The sequence below is a fragment of the Ornithodoros turicata genome, chromosome 2 (genome assembly GCF_037126465.1).
Source record: "Ornithodoros turicata isolate Travis chromosome 2, ASM3712646v1, whole genome shotgun sequence".
In the NCBI taxonomy this organism is placed as follows: Eukaryota; Metazoa; Arthropoda; class Arachnida; order Ixodida; family Argasidae; genus Ornithodoros; species Ornithodoros turicata.
Genome location: NC_088202.1, coordinates 9,948,568 through 9,961,779, shown reverse-complemented (window position 1 = coordinate 9,961,779; position 13,212 = coordinate 9,948,568). Strand labels below are relative to the sequence as shown.

At 45.5% G+C, this 13,212-nt stretch overlaps 1 protein-coding gene across 1 annotated transcript; it reads right to left on the bottom strand.

Moving 5' to 3' along the window:
• Window positions 1-4,809: 4,809 nt before the first annotated feature.
• Window positions 4,810-12,984, bottom strand: LOC135383088 (uncharacterized protein DDB_G0274171-like). The gene is made up of 3 exons (XM_064612711.1): window positions 12,746-12,984; window positions 6,399-6,521; window positions 4,810-5,296 (listed from the first exon to the last, which is right to left on the bottom strand). Exons 1-3 carry the CDS (start codon window positions 12,954-12,956, stop codon window positions 4,932-4,934), a joined length of 699 nt encoding a protein of 232 aa, XP_064468781.1. The 5' UTR covers window positions 12,957-12,984; the 3' UTR covers window positions 4,810-4,931.
• Between the last annotated feature and the right edge of the window lie 228 nt (window positions 12,985-13,212).

Here is a 13,212-nt window from a genome sequence, read left to right as displayed (position 1 = left end):
ACAACTTCACCACCTTTAAGTGGGCCTCCCGTGACCTACGAGAGATCTTCCGTATCCTCAATGGCGAACCTTTCCAGCGATATTGCGCCAACCACAACATCAGGTGGCATTTCATTGCTGAGAGCGCCGCCTGGTGGGGAGGATTTTGGGAGAGACTAATCAGGACTGTGAAAGACTCTCTGCGGAAAGCTCTCGGACGCAGCAGCCTCACTTTTGAAAGCCTGATAACCATTTTGACCGAGGTAGAGGCTATCGTCAACACAAGACCGCTGACTTACATGTCAGACGATCCCTGAGACTTTTCTGCGCTCTCTCCGCCGCACGTTCTTGTGGGGAAGCGGCTGACTGCCTTACCGCAAGTTGACCATGACCAAGATGATCTGCAAGAGACACACACTACTCTACTCGAGAGGAACGCAATCGAGAAGAAATGCTCGCAGAGTTTTGGACTCAATGGAGCCGGGAATACATATCCGAGCTACCTAGCGGCAGTCGTCTCCAGTACAGAGCAGTCGTTCCGTTTCAGACAGGGGAGCTAGTGCTTGTACCTTCAAGATTTCAGTCAAGGGTTCTTTGGCCCCTAGGCCGGATTATTGAAACCTATCCCGGAAGCGACGAGGTGATCCGTGTTTGTAAGTACAGCATGTACAGCTTTCTGATGGAGCTGTCATTCGTAGACCAGTTCAGCTGCTGAACAAGCTGGAACTCTAGGCCATCGACACGACTTCGTTCATCTGCCGCCCAGAGCGCTGTAAGAAATCTTACAGAAGACGACGAGGAAGCGCAAGTCACAAGCCGCAAGGTTTTGCGCGTATTTTGAATTTCTTTTAGTCATTCGATACTAAGTCGGGTGCTTGTTCGGCCGCCTTGTTGGCATTAAACGTTACAATTCGTTTGGACTTCCGGTCGTCTTTTTCCTTCATACATATTCATACATATTCAAATGTTCAACAGCCCTGGTGACGCCACTGGGTAATGTAATGTACGTACGGGAGTTCTCAATTGGATCAGCCCTTGTGAACAAAAGGCCCTCATTTTGTTCACGAGTAACGATCCAGTGGACCTGCTCGGCCCTCAGAAAACTATCGCGAATTTTTTAGCAGTCCCTAATAGTACAAAACGAAACGAAACGTTCCTTCCCGGATCTCAATGTGGCGGGTGCTAGACACGAGCAAAGCTCGCAGCGCTGGCGAAAACCGTGCCTCACGTGAACGGCAGCTGCAGCTCATACAAAGCACCTAGAAGTGTGCGGTTTTCTTTTGCGCATAGTGGAAACCATGCTCTACACTGCGTCGCAAATCCCGGTTGTCATGCTATAATCGGTGCTGGTATACACAGGCCGAAGTTTCGCAATTTTCCTCTTATTTCGCGATTTTTTGTGGAAAATCAAACGATTAAATTTTAATCAATATGTTTCCTTCCAAGGTCTCATGGAATACTTCAGCACGAAAAATCGCAAGACACGTAACTTTACGATCATTGCAGGAAAAATAGGGGAAGTATGCGCTTTTTCCAAAATTCACTACGATCGAGCGTAAAACACGCAATGAAGAGTTCAGAAGAGACGTGTGAAACAAATGCAGTTTTATAGAACGAGCCTTCCTCTGCAACATATTAAAAAATCTCGAGGGTGTTTTTTCGTATACAAGATATTACGGTATTACGGTGACCCACGTTGCAAATATCCGGTTGGGTTTAGAGTGGAAGTGGATACCCGGAAGCCAAGTTTAGACCGGAAAAGGCGCTGCTAACGCATTTCTCTCGCATTTACCGCTAAATCGCCACTGAATCTTTATTTCCAGCTTTTTCTGGTCTGGTTGGATTTCAATGTGCAAGCAATATGCTCTGGCACAGACTTCTGCAAGATTACCATAGTCTTTCCTTCCGTAGCGTAACGCGCGTATTGTAATACTAGGTAGTTAAGTTTATGGCATTGTTTCCGGTGTGCACGGTGCCGGCGACGGAGATAGGGGATTAGCGGTGATGGTCAGGTCTAAGTAATACTTTTTGTCGTGTCAGCTAAAGCACTGCGCGGATGAGCTTTTTGACATCTGCATCCTACCCGCAAAATCCGCGTCTCCCACGGCACGTAGCGACAGTTCAGTTTCTGGGCTCAATATATCAAATCAGTTTTCCAGGGAATAAACGTTATTTCCTGTCAGTACAATACAGCACAGAAAAGAGACTAACAAAAACAGCTGCCACTGAACTTCATCCACACGGGCGACTTGCTCTCTCTTGTTCTGACAGTGGAAACACCGGAGTGGCATAGCTTTTGTAGCGAGGACAGGTCCTGAGCGTCCATGATGCCACCAAAGGATTCACGACAGCGAGCACAGATTTAGCTGCCACGAAATAATACACGGCTCCAAGCACAGCAACACATTTTGCAACAAACGGAATAGGTAGAATTTATTGCAAGTGGAACGCAAGATCGGCGCCGAACGCGCTTCTCGACTCGAGACGCCAGAGATCTGTCCCAGACGCGCCAGCGGCCTGCGTTTACCTTGTACTCCGTGTTCAGTACCTAGTGTGACGAAAATCGATGGCGCAACCTCACGGTTTATCCACATCCGATCTGCTCCCGATCCGGCGCCATCCGCGTCCGATCCGCAGATCACAACAAGCGTCCATATTTGGTCCGAACCCGCCCGCAAGTTTCTTGCGGATATCCGCGGATATACGCTTACATCCGCGGATGGTGCAGGGCTTTAGCTGCGAGTCTCACTGGAGCCTAGTACAGCATGTACAAGGGACCACCACCACAAGATTCCGTCGCTTCCAGTAGTTCCGCCATGTAAATGACGTTTTTGTATGTTCGTCCTTTCTGCAACGTTATAATTTCTTAGACTTTTCATTGTTAATATTTTTGCCGAATTGTTCAGCATTTAAATGTGACAGTTAAGGGAACTTTGATCAACTGAACGTGTACTTACGCGCCTAATATTCGTACTGTTGAATTGGAACTCCACAGCGCTCAACTGGAGTCGTGTACCTTAGGTCCGGATGATTGTCATATTGAAAACCAACCAGAAAAAATCGGAAATAAAAAAGAATTAAAACAGAAGCCCAAGAAACAAATCCAGAGCACCCCACCGAATACATGCAACGTGGGTCACTGTGGGCGTAATGCCCTCAACTACAAAGCAGTATTTTCTCTTTTCTACGAAAAAACACCCTCGAGATGTTTTAATATGTTGTAGAGGAAAACTATAAGACTATAAAACTGCTTTGGTTTCAGATGTCTCTTCTGACCTCTTCATTGCGTGCTTTACGCTCGATTGTAGCGAGTTTTGGAAAAAGCGCATACTTCTCTTATTTCTCTTGCAATGACTACGAAAGTTACGTGTGTTGCGATTTTTCCTGTTGGAGTATTCCATGAGACCTCGGAAGGAAAAAATATTCATTAAAATTTAATAGTTTGACTTTCCGCAAAAAAAAAAAAAAAAAAAAAAATCACGAAATAGAAGGAAAATTGCGAAACTTCCGGCCTGTGTATACCAGCTCCGATTACAGCATGACAACCGGGATTTTCGACGCATTGTTGAGCATGGTTTCCCTTATACGCAAACGAAAACCGCACACTTCTAGGTGCTATGAGCCGAAGCTGCCGTTCACGCCAGGCATAGTTTTCGCCAGCGCTGCGCTTGGCTCGTGCTCGTGTCTAGCATCCGCCACATTGATATCTGGGATGAAACGTTTCGTGGTATGTCGTTTTGCACTATTAGAGACTGCTAAAACAAATTGTAAAAATTTGCGATAGTTTTGTGAGGGCCAAGCAGGGCCGCTGGATCATTTCGCGTGGGATCGCGCCCAGGGGGGGGGGGGGAAGAAACGAACTGATTTTATGTTCATGACGACCAATGTAAGCCCAGTTCCCTGTGAATGTGCATCTGTGTGTGCACATGTGAAATTCCATCTGTGCAGCCACGGTCATGTAGCAGAAGAGAAGCTCGTTAAAGGTACTGTAAAGCAGCAGGCAATATCTTAATATTGGCAGTGGCATTGAAAAACTTATTCCAAAAGAAACCCACACTGCAAATTTTATGTGCGACAGAAAACTCTCAATATTTTTAATCACGACTGAAATTGCGGTGAAAAGACGCGAGCGACGCCTGGTGGGAAACAATCGCCCATCCGTCGAGCAACAGTATCACGTGTCCCCAACCCTCTATCGGCTAAGTCATGGGCTAAGTAGCCGGCTTCTCGAACTTTCTTTGAAAAGCTCGTTCAAACGAGATAGTTCCTGGCATATATTCTCTGAAAATGCAAGAAAATCGGTACATCGTGGAAATAAGTAACAGAACTGTAAGGAGGATCACCATGAACGTCACCCACGCAAAAATGCACCACGTCCGGCAAGCCGGCGTGGTGATGGTAGTGGTCCACAGATGTCACTATGTGCTACCATTGTTACTGGCATGTTTATGTTCTCCGCCCTGCATCGCGGGGACTGCGAGTTCGTGTCGGGTCTTAAACACAAGGTTGCCCGTAATAATAAATCTGAATTTTTCATTTAAAAAAAATACGAGGTGGATTTGAACGAAATTTGTGGCGAAAAGTAAGTTGAGATGAACTAATAAATTTATTGCTGTGTCTGAGAACCGACGTGTGTCGTCTTCTGTGTCCGTGTCTCTCGCTGTTCTTCATGGAAATTTGTGGCGTTTGTATACTGAGCAGGCAGGTTGTCAAATGAGCCAGCAGTAACTGTATGCCTGCTTCTTTACAGTGCCTTTAACAAAGCGGTATCGCCAACACCTACCCCAGCGCCATCAAGAACGTCACCGTTGGGGGCACTATAGCAATCTAGGGTCAGAAACTGAAAATATTTAATACAAATGAAGGTGTCACGGCGAGGAGCCATCTTCTTACACAGGGATAAATGTATTATAGGTCTTGTTCTATGACCGGGAGGCGTAGGTACGGTGTGGTTATGTAAACCTGCATGAAGGACAGCACTCGCCGTCAGGTATATACCGTTTTTCAGGGCTACACCAAGGTTCTTGACAACGAATCATAGCACAGTCTATGTGATGGTCGATGTTGAGCCTCTTGGCCCGTTTGCATTGGATGCAGCATTGTTTTTCGGACTGGTACTGTTCTTCCTTAGGGCATTCGGGTTCCTTGCAAAGGACAAGGGAGCAGTTTGCACTACGGACATTGGTCGGGTGCTTGCTACACTTGGGACAGCATTCGCCCGGACGAACTTCCAACGTTCCCTCTGGACAAGAAGGGATGATGCAGCATTCTGTGGTGCACTGATTTCCCAGGTCATTCCCGTAGCAACTGCCTTGTTCTGGATGCATGAAAGAGTGCGGAAGCTTGTATTAGAGTAGGAGATTTGCAGAAAATAAGAAGAGCGCTAAATATGAATTGTAGACATTAGTATTTGGCAAGAAAACAACCCATGCTGCTTCGTGCATGGTCACCAACACCGACTGGATACTGGAAGATGTATAGGAGCACTAATTCAGACCAAAACAGTGAAGCAAACAAGGCAACACCTGTTTTATTGGAAACGGTGTGGTACGATGTCTCTATTTCGATGCTTGCTGACACTAATATTGTGTAGGTTATACTGACTCCTTTTGGTTTCGTAATAAACATATATCCCCCCCACCTTTGATGTGTACTGGGGTGTAACTGGTGTTGTTCAACTAGCTTGTATCGAGCTATCTAGTTGTCTACCCCGTACATATTTCCCTGGTCATGTCAAGATCCCATGGTATCTTATATTAATTGCTACGTACGACAGATGAAGAAGCACGTGATCACTGCAACTCGGGAACTCAGTATATCTGAAGGCACCCGAAGCAGTCACCTTGTTGTGTGCACTTCATTCACTGAATAATGTACATTCTAAAACTCAAGCACTGCAGATGACGAAAAGCCAGCGCGTGCTGGTGTCAGGAATGGAACCCACATTTGTCTGATTGATGGCGCAGCGTGCTACGATTACATCACGGGGAAATTGCGCTGTCGTCAATGTACTAATTCTTCGCTGACTTTTTGTGAACGCCCGTCCTCGAGATCATTGCTTGAGCGATGGTAAGTCCTAAAAATATTGTGCTTATCTGACTTGTTTATTCAGCCTCTGCAATGTACGGTACATTCCAAAGCAACGGCTGCCAAAGCCGCACTTTACGTCTGCTAGTCCTTAGTTTATTATAAAACTGCTCTCTCCCGCCCGCCACATCTGTTATGTTCGCTCTTCCTTCTCCCCTCCCCCTCTTCTCGTAAGACACAGCATGCTCCATGGACAGTTTATGAAGATTAATTACTTGACACACGCGTACGCACATGTGTTCTCTGAAACGTGTCGACGTCGAGACCACCGTTTTTAGATATCTACGAGACGCACAGTGGGCTCCGTGTATTGATATCACTTATAAACGTACCGTACAAAAAGCAGTTCGGGCAACAGTCCGTTGGATCCAGATATTCAGCGTTGATACACTTGAACAAGGTGCATCCTTCGCCTCCATTCTCATCTGGAAGGCGAGGACAATATAGGTACCGTCCTGGAATAAAAAGATAAAACGGATCATGGGCCACGATACAAAGCGAGCCATTGATAGCATTTAATGCACATCAGGATATGGAAGACATTCTTCCTGAAAGACGGCTTCAACCTTAAGGTATTCAATACCATGCATTTCCTGTCCAGACAGACAGTTCTTCCGTTCTTAACAACCCATAACATTTTGCTGACAACGGTATTACGTGTTGATAAAGTCGTACGTCAGAATTTTTTCTCCCAATTAACTGGGCACTAAACAGGTATAAAAGGTGTACTTTGTTTTGATGCACACTGCTACGTTGCCGACGGTGAACGTCTTCCAAATATTATTGGAGCAAGAAAGTACATAATGCCTGCAGACCAGAGCTGTGAAGTAACTAATTAAAATAATTAAGTTGCTGTAACTTGATGCTTTTACTGTAGCATGCAAGAGACTTCGGCGATTCCAGACAAATTTACGGCTGCGCAAGAAGATCTTCTGGGTCATGTTGAGAATATGGACAGGTGCATGTACGGCCTTACAATGCGCGACGTCAGGGCCTTAGCATTTCATTCAATATGCTGAGCAGAACAATGTGACGAATACATTCAACAAAGCCACTGGTCTTGCGGGGAAAGATTGGGTCGTCCGATTTATGAAGCGCCATCCAGAGTTGTCTCCGGAACCGACATCGATGGCCAGGGCTTCTGCATTCAACGAAGTGAACGTCAGCGCATTTTTCACCTTGCTAGAAGACCTGGTAGACAAGTACTACTTCGCTCCTAGTCGAATTTTCAACGTCGACGCGACTGGAATGTGCCTACGAAAGTTTCAAAGGTCAAGTTTCAAGTTTTCAAGTTTCAAAGCTTGAAGGGAAAAAGGCAGGTTGGTCGCATTTCTTCTCCAGAAAGAGGGACACTTGTGACTACTGTTGTGTGCTGCAGTGCTACTGCTCATTACATCCCTCCCTTGCTAATTTTTTCACGCAAGCGCGTCAATGAAGAGTTCCTGAATGGCACTTTACCGGAGACTGATGCTGCATTTCATGAGACTGGGTGGATGGAAGCGGACTTTTTTGTGACGCATAGTTTCGGCTCTTTTTGAAGCACTCGAAGCCCTCACAGGAAGACCCAGTGCTGCTTATAATGGATGGACATGCTACACATACAAAATAACATCAAGTTGGTTGAAATGGCCATGCGAACAATATGCACTTGCTAGTCATTCCTCCGCATACGTCACACAAGCTCCAGCCGCTTGATGTGGCCTTCACGGAACCTCTTAACACTTACTACAGAGGACTGCGAAACATGGTTGCGAGCAAACCCCGGCCGTATAATAACCATATGGCAGGTTGGAAGCACACTCTTAAACCCGTACCTTTTATTGTAACTTTTAGAAACATGTAACTTCTATATAGACGTAGATTTCGAGATTTCTTATAGGTTACACCACTGTAACGTATATTTAGAGGTTAAAAGCGACCAAAGTCATGTCTTTACAACACGAATAGAAGTTACATCTCGGGAAAAACAAAAACAGCTTGTTGTAACTTATAAATGTACCCTCTACTCCGACACTGCAACTTCTAAGCGAAATCTCCAAAGATAATTTCTTTGTTAGCTTCTTATCGTTTGTTTTCCTTCTGTTTTTCAGCATAATGCCGCGTTTCAGCCTCCCATTCGAGACGACAGTTGCGAATCTACGCTGTTATTTTTTATCTCTTTCAGCGTCATCTATACGTCGACTACATGTTATCAATGCTCTATGAACACAGATTATAAGTTCGCAGTCTGGAATACTGATAGTATGTTTCTTTCTAAAGGGTGGAAAACCATTGTCAATGCCGCAACCACCAAGATTTCCGATTTCACTGCGTAGCCGAGCCTGGTCTAGGTCTATCCGCACTGAGAGCGGTTTCCTTGAAACGCTTAACGCTCGTCGTCCGTCCGTTAACAAGTGTAATCTGTTTTAATCAGTGGTTTTCCTCGCGTTTATCATAGTATCGTCAGGAACAACGGAAAAGCTAGATGTCGCTAGCAAACAATGATATTTTCGGTGTTCTCAGGGGAAAGTGTAGTGAGTGCGAAGATTGCAAAGAATATATAACCGAAAACGAACGTCACCACCGCAGCCCTAATTCACACACTTCATACACTGGGTAAGTGTACATTTTGTGCTAGATACGTGCGTTATTTTGATAGCAAGAGCTCTTAGCGCATGTTTGTTGTGATTATGGCAAGCGTTTTGCGGTCCTGCATATGAACGCCACTTACGCTTGCTACTTTTCTGCTCTTCCTTGGTCGCCAAGTCAATACACCGGCGTGCATTTTGCGAGCTGTGGATATATGCATCGAGATATATACTTCGCAGCTTCCTACTTGTTGTATTCTTACGATATTCTAAGACTCAATCGCGGAGTGAACGCCTTCCCGCATTTATGCTGCTTTGTACCTTGTGCTTTGTACAGATTTGAATGGTTCCGTAAATGTTACTCTCATTGCCCAAACTTTTGTTCCCAGGATTCCACATGCAGGTTCATATACCGTCACCAGCGCAATGCAGTACCTCACAAACTTGTCCCAGAGCGCCTCCAACGCTGATAACGCAGTAATGGAGTGTCTCCTGCGTTACTGTACACTCATATTCCTCAAGGTTGTGTGCGTTTTATGTAATACTGTATTGCCATTTGCGCTCGCCTCTGCAACACGAATGTGGAATAATTTTTTTTCTGCTGCAATTCTTCATTTTGTTGGGTCTGTTCAGCTTAGCAAACATAGGTCAGTTGTTTTGACTCGCTGGCTTCCTCGCACTTTTATGCATTGCTTCTCACTTAGAAGATAGTTCTTTTTTCCACATACATGGTAAAGCGACCATGGTTTCTCCTCACATCAGAATCGCACTTGTGCACAATGTGTGACCTCTCGACAGACTTCTGTTTTTGTAATATACATATGCTCAAGATCTCCTTTTCTGCTGGTTCATTTTGGTACCTTGGTGTGTTCTGTAAATGTCTGTCCATATCCCACGCACAGGGTGTTTGTTTTTATTCGCATCACACCAGCGCTCATTTGACAGGTTTGGTTATGTTAATTTTCGCAAATTAACCCATCCGTAGTTACAAACATTTTCGACATTTCCTTACGCATGTGTTTGTAACTACGGATCGATTAATTAGCAAAAATTCACATAACCCACCTGCCAAATGAGCGCTAATCTGTTGCGAATAAAAATAAACATCCTGTATAAAAAGCCGCACGTTGGCGTAACCTTTACGGGCAGGTGCTGGATTGAAGGCCGTAACCTCTAATTAGTGGGTTTCCTTGTAACTTTTATAAAAGGTACTGCTCAGAGGGTACCTGGTAGATTCTGAAATAGAGGGTAAAATATTGCGATTTTTTACCCTTTACTAAAGGGTACCGAGTTAAGAGTGTATTTTTGGTAAAGCTTATGGGAGTGCTGCAACATGTTCCAATGCCATATCAGGGTTTAGGCTACTGGGATTCGCCCCATGGACAGTCACATTTTCCCTGATGAAGCATACGAACCACCGCCTGCTGTCACTGAAAGAAGCGAAGACAGGACGGACACACCAGCTGGAAGTCGCTCGTCGCCAGCTGTGCAGACTGAGGAAACACCGGAAGAGCGAGAACCTGAGAGGTGACATGCGTCCGTGCGACCGGAAGATATAATGCCTATACCATCGACTTCTTGTAATACTCCAAGGAAGAACAAGAACAGGGATAAGACTGCAGTCATTACGTCATCGCCGTACGTCAGCGAATTGCGAGAGAAGGTGGCCAGGAAAGCTGCAAAGGAGAAGCAGCCGAGAAAGCGTGCAGATAAAAGGCGAAGGAGGCTCTTCGCTTTGTCTGACGACGACTTCACATGCATTTTCTGAGGAGACGCCTTCAGTGCATCGCGACCAGGCGCGCAGTGGATCCAGTGCATCAAGTGCCACGGGTGGGCCCACGAGAAATGTACAGAGCTTCGGGACAGTCATATCTACGTTTGTGACAACAGCCTGTAAAATGATACAATAAAGTTTTTGTTGCTTTCAAGCATTTTCCACTTAGCCCCTCAACATTTCGCGCTTTGCCCTCCCAGTGGGGCAAAGCGAGAAATTTTGGTTGCCTTGCAATTTTCTATTTTGTAGGATATCTGTAATAGAAGACACCCTCGCCGGCTAGCCGTGCATGGCCGAAGGACTGAACTTCCATTTGAACACAAAAAAGTGCACCTTACTGTATATTAGGAGGTCAAAAAAAAAAAAAGTTGAACGTTACTATCACCGCTTTGCTCCACCTTTCCCTACTGCACCTGTAATTTAATCACTTTTTCCAGTAACTTGTACTTGAAGAGCAGGTACTTTTCCAGTTACTTTCGACACGATTTTCTCCAGAATACGGCAGTTTGGTTTCGTGCTGGATATCACACGGAACATTCATTAAGTATGCTGGCAACAATGATTAGTCGTATACACAGCAGTTAACACACACAGCAATCCACGGCTGGACGGTCAAGCCGCCAGAAGGAGCAGAGATGCAGTTGATTCGCCAACCCATTAATTTGTCCGACTGTGTTTCTCAGATCGCATGAAGATGATCGCCCGCGTCCGGGCGCTTTTGCAAACGCACTTCTAGGAACGCGTTTCCGAAGAAGTGGCCTAATGCCATGGAGGACTCGGCATCGCCACAAGAATATCCTAACTCACTATACCGTCGCCGTCACCGTATTAACCTCCAGTTCATGATAATTGACACGGGTATTGAGGGGCTATCCTATCGGAATTAGTATACCGAACGCACTTCAAATGGATGTACGGGATAGAAAAGCGACCTTTACCTGGCGAATATCCGAGCTCAGTTCGTAAAAACTGCCAGATAAAAACTTAAATTAGATAACGTTTACATCAGGAGGTGGCAAAAACCTAGTAAGAGCAAATGCCGTTGACCGCATGATTCGGGGTGGCGTAGTGCTTTTTTTTAAACACCCTGTATATCTGTTGGAGCAAGAGTTTGCTAGCTGCATTGCAGTGTCTACGTCTTCCTGGTTCGATTGCCTCAACGACCTTCCACAGCTAAAATCGGTGTTCCTGAAATACAACAACCTAGCACTGTATCTGTCGAAGGGCCGTTTAGCATTGGGGTTAATAATGGGGAAGTGAAGGGCGAGTCTTTCCGACGAGAATTTTGAGAATGTGCTGCTATTAAAAACAAATGGACATTATCAACACGGCTGGCAAAGTGTGAGCACCTGAACTGTTTCAGAAAAAATTGTCAATAAATATTGTACGTTCAATAGTATGTGAACAAGTGTTACGTGTGGTCTTGTAGATTTGAGTAACCAATGAAGTAATTGAAGAGGAACTCAGCTACGCTAGCTGTTCAGTGTCCCTTTAAAGTACGCCGTCTTCTAACCACGTGCGGTTGAGATCGATGCGGACCTGATCTCCTCCGCGTTTCTCTTTCCCCTCGTGTTCCTCCTCTCATTTACCCTCGGGGCCTCCTCACCTTTTGTTTTTTTTTTCTTGAGGGGGGGGGGGGGTCGGGGGGGTATGTTTAATAGAAAGAAAAGAAAAGAGGAAATGTCAGCCATTCTGACACCTGCTTGCACTTTGGGACTGCACATGGCTCGCACAAAGGGGCTTCGCCCAGTCCTGTGTGTACCATGCGATGAGCGTCGTCGTCGGTAACGAATGTAGTGCACCTGTGCAGAAACAAGTTTCTCCGCACCACATCACTTCCAAGAACTCCTGTACTCCGTTTAAATTCTCTCGGGAGAAAACCTGTTCGCCGGCCGAACGCAAAACTTCGGTTGTGTATTCAGGGACATCAGACAAAAACGGGGAAACACCGTTTCATGGTCCATTTAAGATTGCGTCCGGTACAATATGAAAACGAATTATCCGAATGTTTCCATACGCAGACGAGCATAAGGAGCGAGATCGACGTTTACGTACATGTCAAATCCTCGATGCCCTGTCCAGCAAGCAGTGCCTTACAAGGAGCAAACGGGTCTGCAGTTTCGTATCCATAGAAGCCGCTACACACGTTACGACCTCGATATCACAGAAAATATGTAACCGAACATCCTCAAACATGTGCTACAGATGGGAGCAGCAAAATGTAGCGGTTACTACCGCGTCACCGTAACGTCATCTTATGGAAGTCCTGAATAGGTCATAAATCATGTGACATGGGTACGTGGAATATTGCTGATATTAGCTTGATCTTGCGACTTACCAGAGTAGCAATTCTTGCAGCACTGACACGATGTGCCCTTGGACGTGTCTTGGACGTTCCAACATATCGCCGGCACGTCGCTTTTTCTACACAGATCTGTCTGGTTGCAAACTTCTTCCGAGCACTTTCGTTGGTACATCAGAACTGCGGTAGATCTTACAAGGACTACTATCACCCCAACGAGCATGCATGTTAAGCCAACATACGCCATTTTCAAGAGGAACCTACTTTAGGCAGCGGACGAATGATCTTGTTTATTACGAATGTGAACTCCTACGCAGCTGCTTTCCCGACTAATTAATCACAATCACTTCAGAAAGACATGTGCTGCGTCAGGACGTGTTGTAGCTGCGCTTTTCGCTAGACGTGCACATATGTCCCAAAATATTCAACAGCGCAATACCTGAACGATTTTTTGTCGCACGTCTTCAATCGTGAATTAAAGAACGGCTGCCCTCTTAACATTC